Consider the following 24,825-nt stretch of genomic DNA (forward strand, 5'->3'; position numbering starts at 1 on the left):
GCTGTCTCCACAGGGACAGTCTTTGGAAGTTCTTCCTTCCTGCAGACTATCAGCCCATGAAAGTGAGTGATGTTCCTACACCAGGGAAACCCAGACAAATCCTGGCCTTTGAACTCCGCATGAACATCATCGCAGATGCAACCATAGATCTACTGTTCACAAAGAACAGGGTACAGTTTCTCCTTTTTGCTGTTTTTGTTCCCTCTCTGTGTCAGATCAGTCTGCTTATTAATCATCTTTGCTTTTACAGGAGACAAATGCCATTCATGTCAATGTCGGTGCAGGTTCATATCTGGAGGTCAATATTCCTATGACTGTAGGAGAAAATGGTATTTTTAAAATCTTTATTTATGGCATTTTGTCTGTCCAGAAAACCTCTCGATTGAATTGTATCCAACTGTGTTGTATTTTTATTTTTATCCATTGCACTCTCTCTCTCTCTCTCAGGTTATTCTCCCACTGTTAAAGGTCAGCTACTACATGTGGACACAACTAGCAGCATGCAGTACAGGACCCTGCTGGAGGCTGAGATGCTAGCTGTGAGTTGGCGGTGTGTGTCTGAGTGAGAGTGGGTGAGCGAGAGAGAGAGACGAGTATTTTAATTGTACTTTCTCCACCTGTTCAGTTCCATGTGATAGCCAGTTACCCACGTGTGTGGAATATGCCTCAGTCATGGCAGTGTGAGCTAGAGGTGTATAAAGCCACTTACCATTTCATCTATGCTCAGAAGAACTTCTTTTCTGGTAAACCTGTTTTTGTATCTACCTTTTAGCAGCTAGCAAATGAAAGCATATGCTATCTCTTTCTCATTTCTAATTTATAGCAAGTGTAAATGCAGCTTGTTTATAAATTAATTTCATCGTGTACAGATCTGATCCAAGATTGGGCCAGTGATAACGAGCCTGATATCTACTCATTTGTTCCTTATTCCTGGAAGTTCAAAATTCTTTTTCACCAGTTTGAGATGATCTGGGCTGCTAATCAGCACAACTGGATTGATTGCTCCACCAAACAGCAGGAGAATGGTGAGGAGGACCTGTAATGCTTTAGGGTCTCTGATGTGAAATTTTAAAAAGGTTTAAGCTGAATAGATCAGGGTTCTTCACATTTTTATAGAAATTTCTAATGCACTTAAATACACTTCACCTGGTAATGAGCAACAACACTTCAGGATTAGGATGTAATGTTTTACTACTGATTAACCAACTTGTCAGATAAAGGTCTAATTCCCCTCCTCACCTTCTGAGTTCTTTTCTTCCTTAATGTCTCCAGTGTATCTTGCTGCCTGTGGAGAGACACTGAACATTGACTTCACTTTACCTTTTCACGAGTTTGTTCCTGCTACCTGTAACACACGTTTCTGTTTGAGAGTGAGTATAGGCACATGTTCATATGCCCATTGTTACTTTTGATGTGTGTGTGGGTTTTTTTTTTAAATAAAGGAGACCATTTGTCCACTCATTTTTACCATGGTTGCCCCAAAATGCCTGTTGTCCTTGATTTTTTTCTCTCAGGCAGAAGACACAGATATGCGGCTTTGTCTGCCTGACTGCCACCCCAGTCGATATCCTTTACTCACTCTTGCGAAAGATTATCAGCAAACTAAGGCTTCCCCAGACAATGGCATGCCAGCAGAAGCCCAGTGGGCTCCAAAAAACAATAAAGCTCGCTGGAGAAATATGACCCAAGCCAAGTATGAAGGCTTTGTCTTTTCTTGCTTCACTTCATCCATTAATTGTTGGATTAATGAACGTTTCTAAGTTTTGTTTTTGTTTAGGGCTGGATGGGTGGACTGTTGGAGTGTGCCAAATTTCTTGCTCATTATAGACTACACCTGGCATCCCATCTACCCACAGAAGTCTGATGAGCAGCTCAAGCGGTCCTGTAAGTTAATTTACAGCTATATTAGAAGTTAGGAAATCCCTTACACACAGAATGCTTTCAGGTGCTGGATTGCATTTTCAGAAAGTCATTTAGTTGATAATGTTGTAAAATTATTTTATTGTCTTCTACAGATGTTTGTGTACTATGGCCACATAATGATAACCTGCATAACTATTTCAGATTTTAAAAGCTTAATCATGGTACATTTTCCATATGTGAATCTTAACATCTGTATATGGTAAGATAAAAATGTATGTACTTTTCCCTGTGTGCAGTTTCAGAGATAGAGGAGTCTATATTGTCAGCCTTGCGCCCCCCACAGCACTCCCCCTGTGCTCCTCCTCCTCGTGTGCCATCCGACCCCAGCCTGCTGCCCCCAGACCGGCTGCATGTGGAGATGGAACTCAGCCCTGACTCCCACATCATCCTGTACGGACCCCTGCTCAGAGCTCTGCTGTCCATCAAGGTGTGAAAGAGCTTTCTTTCTTACCAGGACACACACTAGCACTAGGAGCATACTGACTGACTTATTATGTCACATAATGCTGTAGCTAAACTGGTTGCACTGAACAACTGATGTATGCAAAGTGAAAATAGAGACAACTCCCTTTAACTCTGTAGGAAAATTATTTTGGTGAAGACGACATGTACACAGACTTTGAGGAGTCCCTTTCCAGCCCAGTACTAAGCTCTTGCTCCTCCTCATCTGGCTGGACTGGAGTGGGTCTGGAGGAGAGCAGCCACAAAGACACTCCCAATCCTCTCTCCCTACGTCCCTGGGACATCACTGTGCTCATTAACCTCCACAAGATCCATGGGCGGCTACCTACAGTCAGTAAAAGACCCACATGTTACTACAAAACTGAGTTTTGTTTATCAGAAGCGGACCCATGATTAAACCATGATGAACCCGGTGTCTTTATGTATAGTAATGAATAGTTGTCTTTCTTTGACAGCATTACAACAGTGACAGTCTGGATGGTCCGACAGGGTATCTGGAGCGTCTGTGTTTTGAAATGAAGAAGGGCTACAAGGAAACCCTGTTGCAGCTCATCCTCTCTCCACTACACGTCTTTGTCAGCGATAGCTACCAGGTTGGATGGATGTCACCTAGGCGAAATGGATGTCGTCTTTGTTTAACGTGCATTCTTTTTTTTTTCTAATAATTCCTGCCATTTTGGCTCCTTTTAATTGTGTAGCGTCCTGCTGTTGATGGGGTGTTATGTGATGGGCATCTGAGTCTGTCAGGTCTGCAGATGCGAGCCCATGCAATGTTTTCAGCTGAAGGGTTACCAGCTGGCAGTGACACACTTGAGTATGCCTGGCTCATTGAGGTACAGGCCGGGGCTCTTACAGGCAGAGTCACTGTGCCACAGGTGCGTTGTGTTTTAAAAATGGGGTAAAAGCGTTCAGCTGGAATAACTCGATATGAAATAGAATGAATGAATATGAATACTGCTTGCTTTTATATTTCAGTGTGCCACCTTGCTGGAATGGGGGGAGACTTTTGTATTTCATGTAGTGTCCCGTGAATTCCAGCTGGAGCAGCCTAAACCCTCTGTCACCTGTCAGCATGGAGTGGACCAGAGAACCTGTGATGCCAAGGTATAACATCAGAGTCGGTTAACCTCCCATACCTGATGTAATTGTGTGGAGCATGAAGGGGATTCCATGTGTTGATATATAAACTCACCGAAGTATTTGTGTCTAATTTGTGTAGTATGCAGCCTTGCCTGGCCCTTGCAGAACATCTGAAGAGTTGAAGTACACCATGACTCGGCTGTCAGTGGACGGAGCCCAGGTTTTCATTGTCGAACATGGCTGCGCAGTTAACATCAAGGTTGGTCTATTGACAAGTCACTGTCCACTTTAATAGGAACACCTGTACGCCTGCTTGTTTGTGCAATTAGCCAATCATGTGGCAGCAGTGCAGTGCATAGGATCATGCATATACAGGGCAAGAGCTTCAGTTAATGTTCACATCAGAATGATGAAAATCTCATCTCTGTGACTTTGATCATGACATGGATGTTGGTACCAGAAGGGCTGATTTAAGTATTTCAGAAACTGCTGATCTCCTGGGAATTTCACACATAGCAGTCTCTAGAGTTTGCATAGAATCACGTGAAAAACCCAAAAAAATTAAATAAATAATTCGGTGAGCGACAGTTCTGTGGGTGGAAATGCCTTGCTGATAAGAGAGGTCAGAGGAAAATTGGCAGATTAGTTTGAGCTGCCGGGAAGTCTATAGTAACCCGAATAATTACTTTTTACAACTTTGGTGAGCAGAAAAGCATCTCCGCATGCACAAAACATTAAACCTTGTGGTGGATGGGCTACAACAACAGAAGACCACATTGGGTTCCACTCCTGTCAGCCAAGAACAGGAATCTGAGACTCTCATGGGCACAACCTCAAACAAACTGGACAGCTGAAGATTTTGGGGGGGAGGAATCACCCAGTCCATCTATCCTGATGCCCTGCTTTTGGTTGGAGTTCTCATCACCTCACTCCTGCTGAGGATGGACCCATATGGACAGCCTAAAGATGCCCTTCGAAACTGTGAAGATGGATTTGGACTGCAATTGCCATAACTTTAGGACTGCAGTTGCCACAAACAGTCTTGTGCACAGGTCTCCATCAGTGAACATTTGATAACTTTGTTAAAACTCTAATGAATTTTCTGGTTCCATGATTACACTTTTTGACCATATAGCACACACCTTATAGAAGCAAGCTACTTACCTAACAGTCAGTTTGCTTATTGCTCAGGCGGCAGCTTCATCAATGCGCTTTTGAAAATACAACATACTTATCTCGCTGCTCTAGATAAGAAAGAAACACAGGCAGTAAGACTCTTTTTACTATGGATTTCTCTAAAGCAGATAAGTTACGGGGCAGTCCTCTTAATCCGTTCATGGTTAACTGGTATTTAAGCTTTTTAGAAGATAGAAAACTGGGTAGTGTGTAATGAAATTGTGTGTGATTGGAAAATAGTGAACTGAGGAACAACGCAGGGCAGGGTCAGTGGCCCTTATTTGTTTAATTTGTTTTTAAATGATCTTGAGTTAGTTGGACAGCATTTTTCACTAACTAAATATGTGGATGATTCTATCATTCTAGTTACCGTTTCTAGAGATTTGCTTGATCAATCTTTGGATGCGCTTAAGCAATTTATGGATTGGACAATGGAAAATGGCATGAACTGTAATACACAGAAATGTAAAGAGCTGATTATGCGTAATCAGGGGTGATAATAACGTGTGATAATAACGTGATAATAGGGGTGATAATAACATGTATCCTGCGATATACAAGCTAAAGCAATACGATGGTATAACTTTATTAGGTGTAACTTTGCAGGCTGACTGCAAATTGAGTTTTCACGTTAAGACTAAGCTCTATGAAGCCAACAAGTGTCTATTTATGATTTAGAAGCCTTCGTAAGGAAGGATACTCGCAATTGGAAATGGATCACCTTTTTAATTCCATTGTTCTTTCTAAATTACTTTACAGTTTACCGGTGATTGCTGCTAGTCAGTCTGATCTTACTATTATACAACAATTTTTAACTAGATGTTTTAAACGAAGTTATAGTTCAACTCATTTCGATATTTTCAGTCTTCTTGAAAAATGTGACCACCAACTGTTTAACAAGTTTAATGTCACAGATCATCCACAATTCAGCTTGTTGCCTAAGGTAAAGGAATCTTCCGCGCACCTAAGGAACAGATCCAGCGTTATGCCTAGAGTAAGCACAGAGCGTTTTAGGAATAGTTTTTTTTAATAGCTTCATTTTTAAGTATAAGTTGATGTAGGTTTCTAGATTAGGTTTTACATTTAGGCATTTCTGTTACTTTGATGTATTTTTTTTTTTTTATCTAGTGAAAAGACTTTTATTATTATTATTACACTATTCAGTGTTAACCAAAATGAGGATGGTCTGGTTCCTCACAGGGTTTCTTCCTCATGTTGTCTTGGGGAGTTTTCCCTTGCCTCTGGTTCTGATATTGCCAGATTCCAGACAATCTCCCCTCCATAAGTATGTAGAGAGAGCTCTACTGCCAGCATTTTATTGTGAGATACAAGTAAAAACATAACTGTTTCATTAAATGCAATCTATTTTTCATTGATATAAAGGTTAATATAAAAAGTTTGATGGAAGATGATGGAACATATGGATAGCCTAGACTGTTCTGGAAAAGAAAAAAAAAAACAAGAAGATACAGCATATATGGCTAGCCCTTATAATGATCAAGATAGTAAGGTATGAAAAGTAGTGAAATTACCATGAAAATAGCCTAGGGTTTATAGGGTTGAGGCAGTGTTTAATGTAAGACCTAGTCTACACATACATGGGTATATTTTAAAATGGGGCTTTCCTCATTCATGCGTTTAAAAAAAAAAAAATCCTATGTACATAAGCATTGTTTTAAAAAAAAAATTGCCATTCACGGGAAAGCACAAAAACAGGCTGTCAACTCATGTAAACAGGAGATAACGGCGCACACTCTGACGTTAAACAACGTAGATAATGACACACAGGCTTGACATTACAAGCCAACATCTCTGTTTTCCCTGTCGACACGTCAACATTGAAAACAGAGTTTCTGAAAATCTTCACCATGAAAGGAGTTTTTTGCAAATGGTCTGTTTTCAGTGACCTAAAAAGCAGTTTGCATAGAACATAAAGCCAAAAATGCAGAGAAAATTGTGTGGGGACTATGCCTAAGTGAAAGTTAAGGTACATTTTGTGTGTGTGTGTGTGTGTGTGTGTGTCCTTCCCAGACTGGTGTTCTGCGATTGGCGAACTGTAACCTGCACACGGCTGCAGTAGGCGAGGGTATCAGTGCTGTCCTTCAGGATGTTGTTATTGCTCAGTTCATTGAGCAACAAGAAGCAGTGCGGTTAGGCTTGCCTCCACCTGTTCTGCGACGATCTAGTTGGCTCGAGGCTGGTTCTGTGACCTTTAACCTCATCACTGCTGATGTGGCTTTGGCTGCTGACCATCCAATCAAATATGAGGTGCAGAGACACTTCCTGGAGCTCCATGACACGCAAACGAAAAGGTGCTTTAACTGTTATTCAGTAAACATTGCACATGGGTGCTGAATGTAAGTGTTAATGGTTTGCATTAAATATAAATTTATGTTTACCAATCAGGCTATGGTTCTTGTGGCCAGAGGAGAAGTATAAGCGAAGCAGGAACCGATGTGGCTGCTTGGGTGGATGTCGCTTTTTTGGTGGATCAACTCGTAATCTCGACTTTTTCCGACTGGAAGAAATCACCCCTTCGTCGAGCTCTGCCTTTTCAAATGGCAGTGCTGAGACTGATATGAGCTATGGTCAATCACTGTTACAGCCTGGGGAGTGGATCATCACGAAGGAGACACCGAAACTTCCAGATAGTATGTTAACTAACTTAAGCTGGACTTTCTTACACACACCTGCCTAATGTGTGATTTGTTTTTTGAATACTTTTTGTTGACTTCTATTATTTTTGGACTGTGGTGCCTTTTTTTTTTTTGATGTATTGACAAACATTGGTTAAGTGTGGCATGATTTGCTTTTTTTTTTGCAGCTAAATCTGTCAGTGTGCGTAGGGATGTGTGCTCTCCTGCTCCACTGGCGGAGTTGGAGAGGCATAACCAGCAGTTGAGTCTACAGGTGCCTCAGCGTTCTCACAGCTCTGCCTCTTCCTCTGAGGAAAACTCCTCTTCTAGTGCTGCCCTGCCACTACTGGCATGTGAACGAGAAAGCCCTTCTCCCTGTGCAGAGTGAGTCTGACACGCACATACACATGGAGCATAAAGTAGATTAAATGAGATGGTGTAATTACACGTGGCTAGTTAGGAGATTGTGATTAGCTAACTTGATGTCAGTGGTGAACAAAATATTGCAAGGTAACAGGTTTGGTTATTGCTTTACATTGTGTTCTACTGCTATAAGAGGATATAACCATGCAACATGAGACTGCTGAATACAAAGAGAGAACTGATTGATTGAGCACCAATATTGGCGAACAGTATAGTATCCTCTTCACTCTAAGGTTGACACCTGAAAGTTTTAATGGTTTTAAATGGTATTTGAAAGTTTGTCTGTATGTGTGTATGCATATGTAGATTAATGACTGTGACGACTGATGGGCCTGTCTCTGAAGCCCCACCATTGCGATCTCCTCTCCGGTCACCCCTCAAGCGTCAACCGTCGGTCCAGTCAACTCGCCTCGGCAGCACCAAGAGCTTGTCAGCTGCTGTCTTTACAGAGAAGCCTCCACCTCCTGCTGGTGTACAGTTTAGCAGTGAGGTGTCTCGGAGTGACGAAAACGTTTTGGACTCGCCACGGCAACGGCGTAGCTACAGCTCGTTCCCTTTCACCCCTTCAGCAGATTCCAGCACATTCCATCAGTACCGCTCAGTGGACTCTTCCATGTCTGTTGCCGATAGTGAGGCCTACTTCAGTGCAAACGAGGACTTTGACCCAATCAGCAGTGATGAGGGGCCAGGCACGTACCCAGGAAGGAAAAGAAGGCGGAGACAGCAAGGGCAGCTCCATATCGAACACAGCCGCACCTCGATATATCACAGTGTAGAAGGGCCACTGTCAGTGGCGGAGCCCCGCCCACCTCCATTACCGAGCCACACCTCTCAGGCATCCTTTGTCTCTGCACTTGGATTGGAGGAAGAGGGTTCCATGGAAACCGAGAGAGCAGAGTCAGGCCTCCTAACAACTCAGCCCCATCTAATGGCTTGTTATCATAATTATCTGGCACATTATCATGTGTCAAACTGGGCCGTCAAGCAACCAACCAATAAGAGAACGTCAAAGTCTTCCCTACATCGCCCTCTTGACCTGGACACACCAACTAGTGAAGAAAGTTCTGCATCCTTTGATCAGTTGTCCATTCCTACCTTTAAGGTTGGTGTGTACAGTATGACTGACTGTTTGTTTATTAGTGTTTATATTAAATGTAATGTAAAATATAAATGTTACGATTAATGGTGGTGATTTCTGTTTGTTTTTTTTGTTTTGCAGATGGTGAAAGCCGGTCTGTCTGCTAACTCTCTATTAGACAGAGGTGTTCAGCTCATGGGAGATTTAAGCAGGTAATATAACACTACAGTTTACTGATGACTGTATTAAATTGCATTGTAGTACCACATGTTTGTGTGTGTGTGTAGCACTCCTTACACCCCCCTTGACAAGCGGGCTATGGAAAACACAGATGAGGACACAAACACAGAAGACTGGACCATGGATCAGCCCCTTGCCCAGACTAGGACCACTGCTATTGTAGAAGTTAAAGGGGCAGTCAATGTGGTGCTGACTCCTTTAGTGGCCGAAGCTCTCGACAGGTCAGTATTTCATTAGTAACCTGTGTATATGTTAATCCATATTCTACCACTGTGCTGTTAAATTCCCAAATCTAATTGGTCAGAAGGTGATATAAATCACAGCTTTATATTAATGTGCAAGGTGGCTGGGTAGTGCAGTGCTTAGCACTGTCGCCTCACAACAAGAAGGTTCCAGGTTTGAACCTCAGGGTCGACTGGGACCTTTCTGTTCGGAGTTTGCATGTTCTCCCCGTGCCTGTGTGGGTTTCCTCCAGGTGCTCTGGATTCCTCCCACAGTCCAAAGACATGTGAATTAGGTCAACTGGCTACTCAAAATTACCCATAGGTATGAATGTGCATGTGAATGGTTGTTCGTTTGTTAGCTCTGTGAAAGATTGGTGACCTGCCCAGGGTGTACCCCACCTCTTCACCCACAACCCGCAATGGATAAGCGGATGGGTATTAATGTGCTTGAAAATAGAGACTTGTGAAGTGGATGCATCACACAAACCAATTAAAAGGCTTCTTTAATAGTTGATATGGGGAGACACTTTTTTTTTTTTTAACCATTTTTGGAACGAGTTTCTAGTGTTAGCGCTTTGAAACAGAGGTAAGATATGGCCCTTTTCCACTACCCTTTTTCAGCTCACTTCAGCTCGCTTCAGCTCACTTCAGCCCGACACGGCTCGCGTTTCGACTACCTCAGAACAGCATGACTCAGCTCACTTCAGCCCTGCTTAGCACCCAAAACTCGCACGGTTTTGGAGTAGGGCTGAAGCGAGCCAAACCGAGCTGAGTGAGGCTAGGGGCGTGAGCAGACACTCCCCTGTGCACTGATTGGTGAGGAGGAGTGTCCTCACACGCCCACACACGCCCCGCAAGCACGCTGGGATCTGTAAACACCGTAAACCCGGAAGAATAATAATTACGAATTACGAGAATTTCTGAAGCCTTATGCGCCTCGCCTCATCTATACGCTCTTGCCAGTATCTGTTGGCGTTGTCGGTGACAACAAGCCACAGCACCAAGACCAGCAACACTAACGACTCCATGTCCTCCATGTTTATTGTTTACTATCCGGGTCGTGAGACTACCGCTTAAAAGCTCACTGATGTCACTGTTTGCGCCGCTTAACGACATCACGTGACGTCCACCCACTTTCGCTAACTCCACCCAATGTGTCCACCCACTTCCAGCCAGCACGGTTCAGCGCGGTTGTAGTCGAAATGCAACTCCAACAGCCCTGCTCAGCTCGACTCAGCCCAACTCAGCACGGCACGACTCAGCCCGACTCAGCCGCGTTTGTAGTGGAAAAGCAGCATAACTGGTGTATGATGTTGTCGGGATGCCAGAATGATTTCTCCCTGTCTCCGTGTGTTGATCACAGTGTCATTCATTGTTTTCCAGAATAAATGCTGACAGATGAACTCTTCGCCTCCTCTGCATCATCTATTAGCTACACAGTTCCTTTATATTTTCAGTCATCGGAAAGTCTTTAGAATTATTAGCATTAGCAAATTGCCTCGTTATTATACACGTGAAATAAAACATTTTGGATAATTGAATATCTTCCACCATTCCCCATTATATTTTGTTCCTCACTTAACAGATGTCCTAATGTAAACTGAATGTGCTGCTTTACTTTAGGTACATTGAGTCCATGGTGCATTTTGCAAGTATCCGCCATCCAGCGTCTATCCTGGATGACCTGCATGGCAAAGTGCTGAATGAAGCTTATCAGATTAGCAAATCCACCGTGCCGGAGTCTGTGAGTAAACTGGAACACATGCAGACACTTTCACAAAAATGTAAATGAGGTCCCCCCCCCCTGAACATTTTGTTTTTTGCAGAGCACTGGAAAGCCAGAGCATAAAATCTCTAAGGCTGATGGATCCTTGAACGCACCTCATGGACAGACTGATTTGTCAGTCAAACCTGACAATGTCAAAATAAAGGGTCTGCAAGCCAATGTTACAATTCCAAAGGTACCTGTATGTCTGAGCGAGAGTGAGCGAGGGGGGGGGAATGCTGACTTTGACACTTTTTTTGTGTGTGTGTGTACACTTGCAGGTGAATCTGTGCATGCTACAGGCTTCAGTAGAAGAGCGTGACAATAAGAGCATGACCCATGTCTCTCTTGTGGCCCTCTGCTTTGATAGAATTGCTACCCAACTTCGAATGAACAGGTAACCTTAGAAACATGCAGTTATTTGCACTTTCCTTTTTCACTCATTAGTATGATAATTTTAAATAAAGTGGTATAAATATTTATATAAAGGAGTTAAGTAAAGGTCTCTGTGCGGATAAAATTGTGTGTGTTTAATGATTGTGACGTACAGGGGAATAGTGGAGGACACCGAGAAGTCATCTGTAATGATGGAGAAATTCTCATCAGCATCCAAGATGGCTCCCCAATCCAGTGGCTCTCTGCGCTCGAATGCAGGGGTGGAAAAAGGCAAAGAGATAGCAGCCAGACTTAATATTCACCGCATACATAGCCAACTGCGTGGCCTTGACTCATCGGGTATACATATCCTACTTTTTTTCTACATTTCTTCTCTCCATAAACATTTAAAAAGCTGAATTAACGCGTTTTGTGTATTTGTGTTGGGCGTGTTGTAGATTTGGGTGCATGTGCTATCACTGCCATTCCCTTTGAGAAGTCCAAGGTTCTCTTCAGCTTAGAGGAAACGGATGACTTTGCCTTAGTTGATGAGACAGATCCATCAATCAGCACTGATCATTCCCAAGATCACACTTCTGACCCCACACGCTCTGGGACGAGTCCTGAAAAATGGGGCTGGATCATGTTTGAGTGTGGGATTGAGAACCTTACTGTCAAAGGTACTGCATAAATGCTATGAATTTTAATTGTACTTCTTAATCATTACAGTTAAGCTGTAAAATATGCTTGTTGTGTTTTCATTATGTGTTTGTTTTTGTTTTTTCCCCTCCCTCTCAGGAGGCCGCCAGTCAGGGGCAGTTCTCTACAGTGCATTTGGAGTGATGGGTGGAGCTGACACAGGTGTTAGAGGGGGTGTTTCCAAATCTAATGGTTCCAGTGGCTCCCAAACAGGAAGTGGGTACAGCACTGATGTGTCTGACGATAACCTGCCCAACGATGCTCACAGTCCTGCCTCTGAGCCAAACAATAACTCTGACTCTGATGAACAGGTACTGCCATGGTTTTAATTGTTAACCCATCTTCTTGGTTTTCTCATCTCATCTCATCATCTCTAGCCGCTTTATCCTTCTACAGGGTCGCAGGCAAGCTGGAGCCTATCCCAGCTGACTACGGGCGAAAGGCGGGGTACACCCTGGACAAGTCGCCAGGTCATCACAGGGCTGACACATAGACACAGACAACCATTCACACTCACATTCACACCTACGGTCAATTTAGAGTCACCAGTTAACCTAACCTGCATGTCTTTGGACTGTGGGGGAAACCGGAGCACCCGGAGGAAACCCACGCGGACACGGGGAGAACATGCAAACTCCGCACAGAAAGGCCCTCGCCGGCCCCGGGGCTCGAACCCAGGACCTTCTTGCTGTGAGGCGACAGCGCTAACCACTACACCACCGTGCCGCCCTTCTTGGTTTTATTATTTTTTAATGTTTATGAATATTGGTCTGTGCAGGATGAAGGGGTGGAATCTGATGACCTGAAGAAGGATCTCCCCTTACTGCCACCTCCTCCTGACTCCAGTAGTATGAAGCTCACTATAAAGGAAATTTGGTTCAGTTTTGCAGCGCCAACTAACATGCGCTCACAAATGCAGGCCATGTCCAGGTATACACACACCTTATAATTAATTAAAACTAATAAAGCTAGTAAAACCACACAAATAACTAAACACTGACATCATGTAATCAAGCAGGTTCACTTGGAACTGTAACAAAAAAAAAAGTCTCTAATTGTTCGGCTTTTGTTTTGTTGTTGTTGTAGGCAGTTGAATTTGTTAAGCACGGCAACTCCTGCCATTGGTGCCTGGCTGGTGCCTATCGACCAGCTGAAATCCACGCTACAGAAGCTGGACATGGAGGCCACTTTGCGTGTGTGTGCTGTTATGGGCTGCATCATGACGGAAGCCCTGGAGGTTAAGAAACACAATCTTGAATTAATAAGTATTCACATTTGCAGTTCTTTTATATGGCACATCAAAGTTGTATCACTGTGTGCTTTTGTTATAACAGAAGAAGAGCATTCACATTCCATTCCGGAGCAAGTATAACCGCGTGACAAAAAGAGCACGCTACCTGCATGAAAACCCATCCTGTTTACTTTGTAATATTTTACACCGCTACCTTCAGCAAGCCAATTACAGTGTTATAGAGGAGGCCACCATGGTAAGACAGTATGCATATTTTGTGTGTGTGTGTATGTGTGCGCGCGCTTGTAGATACTAATATTTCCTTTCATGTGGTTAGAATGATGGCCTGCCTGCCCTGGTCACACTGAAAAAAGGTTTGGTTGCACTTGCTCGTCAGTGGATGAAATTCATTGTTGTAACCCAGGCGTTTAAGGCAGTTGGTATACTACAACCTAACCAGCTGCCCAAACCCAAAGAGGCTGCAGATCTTGATCCTGATATAGCTCCGGGTGTAGACAGTGGAGCAGCCCTTCAGAGTGACACCAGTGCTGATGGTGTGGAATTTGAGTTCGATGCAGGTACCACACATTCAAGTCCACTGTATATTTAATAAATTATGCCACAAGTTTCTAACCCTGGTCCTGGAGTACTCTTTGTCCTGCACATGTTTGTATTTTTCCTACACTAACGCACCCACTTCAGCTGAGGAAATGGTGTTAATTAACGGATTCCTTAGCTCAGGTGTGTTAGGAGCAGGAAAATACTAAAATGTGCCAGACAGGTGATACTCCATGACTGGGATTGGGACCTGTGTATTTAACACACGCAGCAAGCACTGTAAATACTTGTATAAGCAGTATTTGTCTTGTCTAATCATACACAATTCCGTTTTTGGGGGCGTTTAGGCACAGTTAGTGAGCACACAATGCTTTTGGAGAGTGCGGGTAGTCGACCCGCTCCCACTGGAAACTCTGCTCCTGTGAGTGGTGTGGAGATCATGAGAAAGCTGTCTAAATCTCACACACACAGTGAGTCAGGTCTCAAGATCAAGGTATGTGCCAGTGTACCACCCAGTCTTCCCAATTAGATATGCATACTTTTATTGATGTGACGTCTCATGAACTTCTGCTGTTTTCAGGGCTCTCATCCTTACCAGTCTCTGAGCTACACAAGTGGTGACACAGCAGCCGATTCGCCGGCTCACGTGAGTCGAACAGGGCTGCAGTCCAATCATAGCCCACGGAAGGAGTCATTGCTAAGCTACCTGACAGGAAGCTTCCCTAGTCTGCATAACCTGCTGGAAGCAACGCCTTCTCGCAATAGTGAGCAAGTGGGAGCCAAGAGCAGCTCTCTGACACGCACAGGTACTTCTTTGAAGATATTCAACTAAATAGTGCTATAATTATACACGGGTGTATGGTGTTTGTTTTTTTTTCCTCTTTAAGCACAGTGCACTGCTGCTAGAGACGTTTCAGCTGTTAATTCCCATTAGTGTCCTTGTAACTGAAAAACACAAGATGTGTAATCTAATGGCCCTTTTCCACTACCCTTTTTCAGCTCGCTTCAGCTCACTTCAGCCCGACACGGCTCGCGTTTCGACTACCAAAAACCAGCACGACTCAGCTCATTTCAGCCCTGCTTAGCCCCTAAAACTCGCACCGTTTTGGAGTGGGGCTGAAGCGAGCCAAACCGTGCCGAGTGAGGCTGGGGGCGTGAGCAGACACTCCCCTGTGCACTGATTGGTGAGGAGGAGTGTCCTCACATGCCCACACACGCCCCGCGAGCGCGCTGGGATCTGTAAACACCGCAAACCCGGAAGAAGAAGAATTACGAATTACGAGAATTTCTGAAGCCTTATGCGCCTCGCCTCATCTATACGCTCTTGCCAGTATCTCTCCGCGTTGTCAGTGACAACAAGCCACAGCACCAAGACCAGCAACACTAACGACTCCATGTCCTCCATGTTTATTGTTTACTATCCGGGTCGTGAGACTACCGCTGAAAAGCTCACTGATGTCACTGTTTGCGCTGCTTAACGACATCACCTGACGTCCACCCACTTTCGCTAACTCCACCCAGTGTGTCCACCCACTTCCAGCCAGCACGGTTCAGCGCGGTTGTAGTCGAAATGCAACTCCAACAGCCCCACTCAGCTCGACTCAGCACGGCACGGCTCAGCCCGACTCAGCCGCGTTTGTAGTGGAAAAGCGGCATAAGATGTAATGATGACATTAACGTTAGTATTAGCTTTAGTATAGGGTAGTATATGCTGACAAAAGTCTTGATCCAGAATTGTTCATTTGTTCTTTTTCTCACATGAAAAAAATAACACTTGGTACTGACAGCAACTTCAGATTAGATTTTCCACATAACTCTCTCGAACAACTGTGATTTATTTTTTTGTATTAGCACATAAAGATTTTATCCCCCCCTAGCATGTACAACTCCTATTGTTTCACTGCACAGCCTGCATAATACCTCTGTTTAACATATCAAATAACTTGTATATAGTGATACGTCGGCACGGTGGTGTAGTGGTTAGCACTGTCGCTTCACAGCAAGAAGGTCCTGGGTTCAAGCCCAGTGGCCGACGAGGGCCTTTCTGTGCGAAGTTTGCATGTTCTCCCCGTGTCCGCGTGGGTTTCCTCTGGGTGCTCCGGTTTCCCCCACAGTCCAAAGACATGCAGGTTAGGCTAATTGGCGACTCTAAATTGACCGTAGGTGTGAATGAGAGTGTGAATGGTTGTCTGTGTCAGCCCTGTGATGACCTGTCCAGGGTGTACCCTGCCTCTTGCCCATAGTCAGCTGGGATAGGCTCCAGCTTGCCTGCGACCCTGTAGGACAGGATAAGCGGCTACAGATGATGGATGGATAGTGATATATGTCTTTATCTTCAGTAACCACTTTACTCTGGTCAAGATGGGGAGGCCTGTATGTCACAGGGCCTCACACACCCATTCACACATTCATTTATACCTAGGAGGACTGAAATACTGGCACCCTAGCTCCAAATCAAAACAGCAACCTTGAGCTGTGAGACCACAACACTACCCCATGTGCTACTGTGCCACCATATAATACTATATTCCAAAATATCATATTTATTTACTCTGTGTGTTGCTTAGGAAATAGTCTTGGCACGGAAATGCTGACGGAGCATCCTCTCCTGTCTGAGCCGTCCTCTGTCAGCTTCTACAACTGGATGTCCAATGCTGTGGGGAACCGCTCAGGAGGCAATGTCCAGGAGTCTCCATTAAACCGCTCTCAGCACAACAGCCTCCAGACTGGCGGTGCGTATGCATGTGAGAATTATGTAAAATTTAATTCAAAGCAGTAGCAGGTCTGTGTGTGTGTGTGTGTGTGTGTACGTATGCGCACACATACTCAAATTAACGATGGCTTATTGCTCTGTAGGCGTGCTTCCAACCATTCCTTCAGCATCAGACTTTAACACAGTTCTGTCAAGTGATCAGAACACAATGGACACACACTCCCAGCATACACACTCTCAGCACAGCACCAGCCAAGATGACCTGCTTGAGCAAGACGAGACCAACCTCTGCCCTGCAGCTGTGCAGCTGGCTGATGCACAGGTACTGTTTATGCACTCATCATAACAGGCACACGCAAAGGCTCTTTAATCACTCTTGGTATGTTCTTACCTGTACTGTGTGTAGATTGTTTTGAGGAAATGAAGGTGTGTGTGTGTGTGTGTGTGTGTGTGTAGGTGGTGTTTAAACCTCTCCTCAGTCACACTGGGATCCAGTCTCAGGATGCTCCTCCACTTAGCTACAAGATGTATTTTGGGGAACACCTGTCCTTTAGTGGTACTCTGGAGTGCTTGAGGGCAGACATTGTGGACTCAGACACCAGCAAATACAGGAAAAACAAACGAGTTCACAGGTATGTGGCTTGGGTAAAACTACCATCATTAGGATTTAAAGCATTTATCAGAGTTGTTAGTTACATCAGTAATGGTTCAGGGTAGTGCTGAATAGTATAGTTTGTAAAACTGTACATTCAGATATGGGTTACATGTCTGAGTGTACAGAGAGGACATTTTGCACATCTTTAACCCATGTTTCAGACAGGATACATTGATTATTCTAGGTGCTGATTTGAAATCTAGTTTATAGTTTTGACATTTGATTGTGTATTTTTATCTGGTTTGTGAAATTAAATGACAACAGAATGGATACAAAAAAAAAAAAAGATTTTGCAGAAAGTTTTTCTCTGTTACCCTACTGGATTGTGGACATTAACTAATGTGGTGTGTGTGTGCGCGCATGCGCGTGCATTGCAAAAAAATGAAAATTAAATTTGAGGAGAAAATTCCTTAATACTAGTGAAATTATCTTGCTGCCTGGACCGATAATTTTACTTAACAAGACATCTTGGAATGAGTTGGTTACAATCTAGAACTAGTTTTAATAATCTGAGTTGGTGTCTTGTATTCTTCTAATAGGAAATGCTAGATTGGTTCAACTATATTCAAGATAATCTAACTTGTTAAGATATTATTTTTGCTGTGTGTGTGGGAGGGGGCATACATTTATTCTCTTTTTTTTTTTTTTATGCCTGTTCAAATGAAATATCTAAATGAATCTTCTTGTTTTTACATCTAAATAATTCCTGAGATGTTAAATAGTAATGTTATACATTTTGAAAATATCATGACACATTTTCACTATATTGCCCAACCCTAGTTCAGGAAAGAAACTGGTAGTGTGTGTGTGTGTGCGCGCGTGTGTGTTTCTGTCACAGGCAGGGCACTATTAACCTGCCGCCTCTAGAGTTCAAGCCAGCCCTAATGATTGAGACCTTCAGCCTGAACGCAGTGGTGCTGGAGAAATGCATGTCATCGACGTGGGCCTCATCAGCTAGTGCACTTTCTTTTCATGAGCTTAGCCGACGACCACAGGCCAGTGTCCACTGCCACTTTACACTGGCATGTCAGGCCATCCGGCAACACGTGGACATGGCCTTGGTGCGACTCATCCACCAATTCAGCACCATGATTAACAATATCAAAGCCACGCAGACGGACATCAAGCTGAGCCGCTACACAGCCGGCTCAGCCTCCCCAACGCCTGCATTCAAGGCACGCCCACATGGGCATTTCCGTTCCTCAGAATTCAGCCGCAGCTCACGGGGCAGTCTGAATGGTGCCACTCGTATTGGTACACAGAAGAGCAAAAGGACTGTCACAGGATCAGCCACAGACACGCTGACCAGAAACCGAGAACCCCGTGGGAGGAGCTCTCTGGCCAGGTCGGAGAGACGCACATCTCGAGTCTCACGCAAGGGGTCACGTGATGCTGCCGATCACATGACCATTCAGATGGATGACTCTGACTCCATCACAGTGTCGGAGCAAAGTGAACCATCGGCTGAGTGCTGGCAGAACATGTACAAACTGCTTAACTTCTACTCGCTCATCTCCGACCCTACAGGGATTCTGGAGAAGAGCCAGGACGGTGCACTGTCAGGTAAGGCAAAGCATTGTTGCATCTGGCTCCTTCCTGGTCCCTTGGTGTGTCTTTGTGTTTAAATGACCCATTTTAATTATTAAAATTGGAAGAATAATTGAAAAATTCACATAAAGGCATGTGTGCTTGGTCCATTTTTTTCCTATTGAATATGGAAAAATGGTTTTTGTGATTCATAATCAAAGTGAACTCCTTGCCAAATTTTCTCATGTCTTATTTGTGCATGGATTGTTCATCAGGAGAACACCCCCAAGCATGCAAAAGTTTTGTTTTTTTTACATAAATGTAGTTTCCATTGCATTTACTTGAGATTACTAAGATATATTGGCTATATCAAAAATAAATGTGTTATTTGTACTGCTGTAAAGTCAAAGGCCTAGCTCTATGGGATATCCATTAAGCCGTGAAAAAAACACATGTAATTTGACATGTGATAGTGTTATTATTAATTTGATTGTTTAAATCCTTTTTCTTCCTGTTAGATGGTGGGAAGAGCCCAGCAGATCCTCCATGTCAGTTGGTGTTTGAGTCAGAGACAGAGTCTCCACCAAACAGGGTGGGTCGTAGGCGGAGTTTGGTGAGCTCAGAGCCTCAGCACGTGACGCTGATAGTGTTTGGTGTGGGCATGGTGAATCGTACACACCTGGAGGCAGACATTGGAGGTTTGACCATGGAGGCGGAGCTAAAGAAAATACATGGCAGCTTCACACTGAAGGAGAAAATGAAGGGTACTGGCTACAAAAACACCTATGCACTATTCAATTAGTAACTGTACAAACTATCTGGTGACTCCACACACACTTTAAAACATCATTTCCTCTCTGTAGATATTCTTCATCTGAAAATGACAGAAACATGCGCATCAGCCCATATTGGTGGTGTGAACATCGTGCTTTTGGAGGGCATTACACCAGACATCCAGTCAGTATCACTTAGATTTCTTCTGCCACATTTTCTTCCCTAATGAACCCAATGATTTAATCTTTGATTTCCAGACTTTGAACCTAACTGCTAAGATTTGTCTTAACTGCTAACATGAATACTTGATATCCTTCACTTCTGAACCTTTAAACCACCTCTAGTTCTGTATCAATCAACTTTTCTTCTGATTAACAACTCCGTACTTATCATACCTTATCTTTCTATATTTATTTAAAATAAAACTATTTTAAATGGGTTTTCTGGTGTGTGTGTGTGATATATAAAATTATGTTGATCTGATTTTCTGTGCTATAATGTTTTCACTTTGTATTGTTTGATGGCTTGTCTCTTATTTTTCTGTTATTTTACTATTATGTTTTCATATTTGTTTATCTTGGTAACAGCTTGGTTATTCTTAAATGACCTGTGAGGAAACTCATTCTTTCTTTCTTTGTATTATTTTTTTTGTGTTCTGTTTTTTTTTTGTCTTCTGTTTTTCTGCCTCTCTCACTGGCAGACTGGAGGATTTCCCAACCTCCCCTACCAGCACAGCCAAGCAAGAGTTTCTGTATGTTTCCTCTCTTCCTCTGTATCTCTTGCCTATTCCTCCCATAACCATTCATATAAACTGATATAACTTCATTGCTACAATTAATTAATGTCTGTCAAAATTCCTCATGCTATTAGTAACCTGTCTAATGCAGCCTGGTTGTGATAATAGTCTGTCTAATAGTGTCAGGGTCGTCAAGTTTTACGCAGCTTGTTTCACATAGTCAAAGGATCAGTGGTTTGTGGAGACTGTAGTATAAGGGACCAAACATAAGAGAAATGTCAGGGCTCAAAATTCATATATTTTTTCACCAGCCAGCCGGACTAGTTACCTTCCAAAGTAACTAGCCAAACAGAAAATCAACTCGCCAAAATTTATTCATGTATGAATTTTACTTCTGTCAAAAATAACACAAAAGAGAGTAGTTGCCATTGTTCATGACTAATGTGCATTTATTTCACGACCCGAGTATTTTGATACTGTTTTTTTTTTTTTTTGCACACTTTACAAATTGCCATTTGCTGTTCCACGTCCTCCTCGCGATATCCAAAAAAATGCCAGATGACTGACCCCTTACTAGTTCTTTTAGGAACCAATTCGTCCGCTTCCATTTTTAATTTGTCGCTGAAATTGACAGAGCTTACACGGTAGCCTATGCAACACCAGCGATTGCACGAACTGAGTCAGCGCTGTAAACCGAAACTAGAAAATCTTCCCGCAAGTTCCTTTCAGCACCGAGATGTCGCCCGGGATTGGTTGGCGAGTGTGTGATGTTATTGTTTTTTTTACCCTTAAGCAGCCTCTCACGTTACTGCCTGAGGGACAGGGAGAAAACCACCAGAAAAGGTTTTAAACAAACGCAACAAACACAAAACAAACGCAAGTCGGCAGATGACCATAAAATACTCGATAGTTACGATATAATAATTATATGTATCTCACACAGAATTTTCGGAGATATATTGAGTATATTCGATATATCGCACAGCCCTAGTCTGAATCTTCGCTTCATATATATTTTTTATTTTCAACTAGCCAGCCGGGCTGCCTAGTGACAGGAATTACCCGCCAAGTGACAAATTAAGTCGCCTCGGGCGACCGGACCACCGCGAATTTCGAGCCCTGAATGTTCTCAGAATATTTCTTTTGTTTATTTTATTTAGATAAGGCTTTGTTTAGGGCATGAATGCAGGTATTATACTAATGTATATAAGTGTTCATGAATACACAAGCTAGGACTATGCTTTATAAATCTTGTCTTGCAAATGCATTGGTTCAAACCACAAGTTGAATTGTGATAGGAGTGGCATTGCTTAATTTAAACGAGTGAAAGGAGAGATTTAACATGTTAATAAAGCGACAAATCAGTGTATTGTGTTCCTTGAATATATAGTGCGACTATATGTCTTCTAGTTCAGATATTCTAATATTTGAGAAACTCTGGCATTTGAGTGCAGGTATTGTTTTGCCGGTAACTTTTTGGGTTGTGTTTTTCAGCACTAGGTAATATTTTAATAATGTTTAAATCGAGTACTATAACTATTACATAGCTCACCCATTATATGCTGAAAGAGTAATGAAGAGTGCATGGAATGGTTTAACCTTCTTCACACTTTGTATGTTTTCATCATTGCATACTAACTGGCTATTTTCCATCACACATGTGGGACTTAATATTGCTTGTGTTCTCACCCTTTTCTTATGTGCTTCATGTTTTGTTCCCTGCTAGCAGACAGTAATAATTCATACTTTAAAAAAACAGATCCATCCATCTGTCTATTAAGCCATACAAACACTGGCTAAAATTGTATAAATTTTAAATCACTAATGATTGATGTTTTTTTTTTTTTAGGACTGTGGTGAAGTGCAACATTGCTAAGTCTCAGGCTCTCTACAGTGCCCAGCGTGGGCTGAAAACCAATAATGCTGCTGTGTTTAAAGTGGGCGCCATCATGATCAATATCCCACAACACCCTGCAACGCTACATAGCATGATGGTCCGCAGCTCTCACCAGCTTTCCAAACAGATCTCGGACCTCATCCGCCAACCTTCTAACCCGTGAGTTGAAAGCACCACTAAAACATTTACTTCCTCCTTTCTTGCAAGTGGATCACCCTGGACTGTCTAATTCATCTACTTGAATTCTGTGAATTAATATTAGCACTTTGCATCATTATATTATTTTGAATACTGTTGTTGATTTTAACTTTGAGCTATTTATTGCAGACCACCCCCAAATAGGGAAGACACGCCCACCCCGCAGCCGTCTGATAAAGCCTCAAGTATTAATCAAACTCCAGTGGAGGCCAATGAGTATCCACAGCTGCCTGAAGGACTGGAGAAAAAACCAATTGTGTTGAAGTTCAGCGCCATGCTGGATGGGATCACTATTGGTGCTGCCCTGCTGCCCTCGCTCAAGGCAGAATACAAGATGGGCAGAATGAAAAGCCATGGGATGACTGGTATGAGCAATGGCACATTGCAGCATAGTGTGGCTATATGAAAGTACTGATTTTTTTTTTTTTTTTAAACCCTTTCCATTAGACTTATCAGGCTAGTTACAGGTTGCAAATTATGCAGTAGAAAGATGTTATATTAATGCAGTAATGTTCCACTTTGGTTTGCAGGTGCTCAGACAAGGTTCACATTTGAGCTTCCCAACCATAAGCTGTGCTTCCAGTCAAAATTGTCCCCAGTGGATGTGTCTTCCGTGCCTCCATCAGCTAGCCTTACTCTGCCACCAGTTACCATGTCTGGAGAGTACATAATACAGGAGCATGAGGGCCACAGTGACACAGCCTGGGCCCCTGACGACATGCCCACCAAACATGGCAATTATCTGCAGGGCAACTATCTGCGTTGTGTGGCTGAGGTGAGCACTTTTTTGCTCTGAAAATGACTAGGTGAAGATAATTATACATCAAGATTATTTTTGAAATGCTTAGTAGATAGTTGCACCATTTTTAAGGTTCAGATTTACTCACTGTATGTGCATCTTGCATGATTCATTCATCACATAGGATTATTAATGTAATTAATGTATTGTGGGCACTCTGAACTTTTATTTTTTTCATCTGTTAGATTGGCTCATTTGAGCATAGCCTAACCACAGACCTGCTGAATCACTTGGTCTTTCTTCAGCGGGTCTTCATGAAGGAAGTTAACGAGGTCATCCAGAAAGTCTCAGGTACCAAGAAGTTATCAAGTATAATCAAAATCCATAATTATTAATTGATTGAATTAAATGTAAAATGTGGGCTTTTATATACTTGTATTGTGCTTACTCGCGTGTGTGTGCATGCAGGAGTTGAACAGCCCATTCCTTTGTGGAATGAACATGATTTGTCAGCTGATGGAGACAAACCTAAGATCCTGCTCTATTCCCTCAACTTAATGTTTAAGGTACTTCCATTGAATGATCTCTGTCAATCGTTGATGTTGATATTCAGTGTCCAGGATTGAATTTGATGTTCATTCTTTCAATCCAACGTAGAGCTTGTTAAATTTAAATAATTCAGTTAGAGCTAGAAGTGTGCTCATGATCATGGTGAACTATAGTGAAGCATTTGATTAACACTTAACATGTTTAATGTTTGACTGACTTTTAGGGAATCCAGATGACCGCCACCACTCCCTCCATGAGAGCTGTGCGCTTTGAGACTGGTTTGATTGAGCTGGAACTGTCCAATCGAATTCAGTGCAAGGCCACGCCCACAGGAAGCAGCTACCTAAAGCTGTTTGGGAAATGTCAAGTGGATTTGAATCTCGCACTTGGACAAATCGTTAAACACCAGGTTTTCTTTATTTTTCCTCACTTGCACTACTCCAGATGTGTACACTTATTCAGTATGTTAATTACATCATCTTACTTGCCTTTTGTCTTAGGTCTATGAGGAGGCAGGGTCTGATTTTCATCAGGTGGCATATTTCCGTACTCGGATTGGTTTGCGTAATGCTCTGCAGGAGGAGATCAGTGGATGCTCTGACAAAGAGGCTGTGCTTATCACACTCAACCGGCCAATAGTATTTGCCCAACCAGTGGCATTTGACAGAGGTAAACACACACACACACATTCACAAAGCCTTTCCACACAACTTAAAATCCTGTGCTACCATTTATTTATACAGGGCATGGGGATTTTTTTTACATTACCAGTTCAGCTCTAGCAGTAAACAATTTGCTGCTGTATTTAAACAGTCAGTGGGTCACTGCAGACTGCAGTTTGTTTTCTTCAATGGGTTCATGGCTATTTATTCAGTGCTGTTAAATGTTGTTTGAACTTGTTTGAATGCCTATGTCAATATGCAAACAAATAGGTTACACAGAACAGCGAATGCAGTCTTGTTCAGTATTTCAAGCCTCCGTGACTTACCAGAGACGTATCCGATAACGATAGATATTTAGTATTTGTTGGCTAAGGGGCTAAGCCTATCTTTTTAACTAAAAAAGATGAATAAAAAAATTAGCATGCCTCAATGTTTTATTGGACACCCTTGCATTAAATGTTACTGTGATCATAATTGAACATGGGAAGTAGAAAAGAAATGTACT

At 42.9% G+C, this 24,825-nt stretch overlaps 1 protein-coding gene across 5 annotated transcripts in view; it reads left to right on the forward strand.

The window, feature by feature from the left end:
* kiaa1109 (KIAA1109 ortholog) overlaps positions 1 to 24,825 on the forward strand; it is a 77,914-nt gene that overhangs the window by 24,250 nt on the left and 28,839 nt on the right. For 4 of the 5 annotated variants that reach the window (XM_060925688.1, XM_060925690.1, XM_060925691.1 and 1 more), the window contains exons 11-56: positions 14 to 170; positions 251 to 329; positions 448 to 539; positions 626 to 743; positions 870 to 1,025; positions 1,273 to 1,370; positions 1,515 to 1,693; positions 1,778 to 1,884; positions 2,160 to 2,350; positions 2,506 to 2,715; positions 2,841 to 2,978; positions 3,084 to 3,260; positions 3,361 to 3,489; positions 3,605 to 3,724; positions 6,673 to 6,953; positions 7,048 to 7,292; positions 7,466 to 7,661; positions 8,007 to 8,802; positions 8,920 to 8,990; positions 9,066 to 9,239; positions 10,866 to 10,986; positions 11,069 to 11,203; positions 11,289 to 11,404; positions 11,558 to 11,742; positions 11,841 to 12,062; positions 12,181 to 12,392; positions 12,860 to 13,011; positions 13,168 to 13,318; positions 13,416 to 13,568; positions 13,650 to 13,890; positions 14,218 to 14,363; positions 14,451 to 14,676; positions 16,438 to 16,602; positions 16,727 to 16,905; positions 17,040 to 17,215; positions 18,077 to 18,801; positions 19,284 to 19,529; positions 19,629 to 19,722; positions 20,240 to 20,290; positions 22,125 to 22,331; positions 22,500 to 22,735; positions 22,901 to 23,145; positions 23,355 to 23,460; positions 23,578 to 23,675; positions 23,882 to 24,067; positions 24,159 to 24,327. In XM_060925688.1, the coding sequence (XP_060781671.1) occupies positions 14 to 170; positions 251 to 329; positions 448 to 539; positions 626 to 743; positions 870 to 1,025; positions 1,273 to 1,370; positions 1,515 to 1,693; positions 1,778 to 1,884; positions 2,160 to 2,350; positions 2,506 to 2,715; positions 2,841 to 2,978; positions 3,084 to 3,260; positions 3,361 to 3,489; positions 3,605 to 3,724; positions 6,673 to 6,953; positions 7,048 to 7,292; positions 7,466 to 7,661; positions 8,007 to 8,802; positions 8,920 to 8,990; positions 9,066 to 9,239; positions 10,866 to 10,986; positions 11,069 to 11,203; positions 11,289 to 11,404; positions 11,558 to 11,742; positions 11,841 to 12,062; positions 12,181 to 12,392; positions 12,860 to 13,011; positions 13,168 to 13,318; positions 13,416 to 13,568; positions 13,650 to 13,890; positions 14,218 to 14,363; positions 14,451 to 14,676; positions 16,438 to 16,602; positions 16,727 to 16,905; positions 17,040 to 17,215; positions 18,077 to 18,801; positions 19,284 to 19,529; positions 19,629 to 19,722; positions 20,240 to 20,290; positions 22,125 to 22,331; positions 22,500 to 22,735; positions 22,901 to 23,145; positions 23,355 to 23,460; positions 23,578 to 23,675; positions 23,882 to 24,067; positions 24,159 to 24,327 (8,657 nt within the window). The remainder of the gene's footprint in view (positions 1 to 13; positions 171 to 250; positions 330 to 447; positions 540 to 625; positions 744 to 869; positions 1,026 to 1,272; positions 1,371 to 1,514; positions 1,694 to 1,777; positions 1,885 to 2,159; positions 2,351 to 2,505; positions 2,716 to 2,840; positions 2,979 to 3,083; positions 3,261 to 3,360; positions 3,490 to 3,604; positions 3,725 to 6,672; positions 6,954 to 7,047; positions 7,293 to 7,465; positions 7,662 to 8,006; positions 8,803 to 8,919; positions 8,991 to 9,065; positions 9,240 to 10,865; positions 10,987 to 11,068; positions 11,204 to 11,288; positions 11,405 to 11,557; positions 11,743 to 11,840; positions 12,063 to 12,180; positions 12,393 to 12,859; positions 13,012 to 13,167; positions 13,319 to 13,415; positions 13,569 to 13,649; positions 13,891 to 14,217; positions 14,364 to 14,450; positions 14,677 to 16,437; positions 16,603 to 16,726; positions 16,906 to 17,039; positions 17,216 to 18,076; positions 18,802 to 19,283; positions 19,530 to 19,628; positions 19,723 to 20,239; positions 20,291 to 22,124; positions 22,332 to 22,499; positions 22,736 to 22,900; positions 23,146 to 23,354; positions 23,461 to 23,577; positions 23,676 to 23,881; positions 24,068 to 24,158; positions 24,328 to 24,825) is intronic. The other variant, XM_060925689.1, reaches the window with a different exon arrangement.

The sequence above is a fragment of the Neoarius graeffei genome, chromosome 7 (genome assembly GCF_027579695.1).
Source record: "Neoarius graeffei isolate fNeoGra1 chromosome 7, fNeoGra1.pri, whole genome shotgun sequence".
NCBI lineage: Eukaryota > Metazoa > Chordata > Actinopteri > Siluriformes > Ariidae > Neoarius > Neoarius graeffei.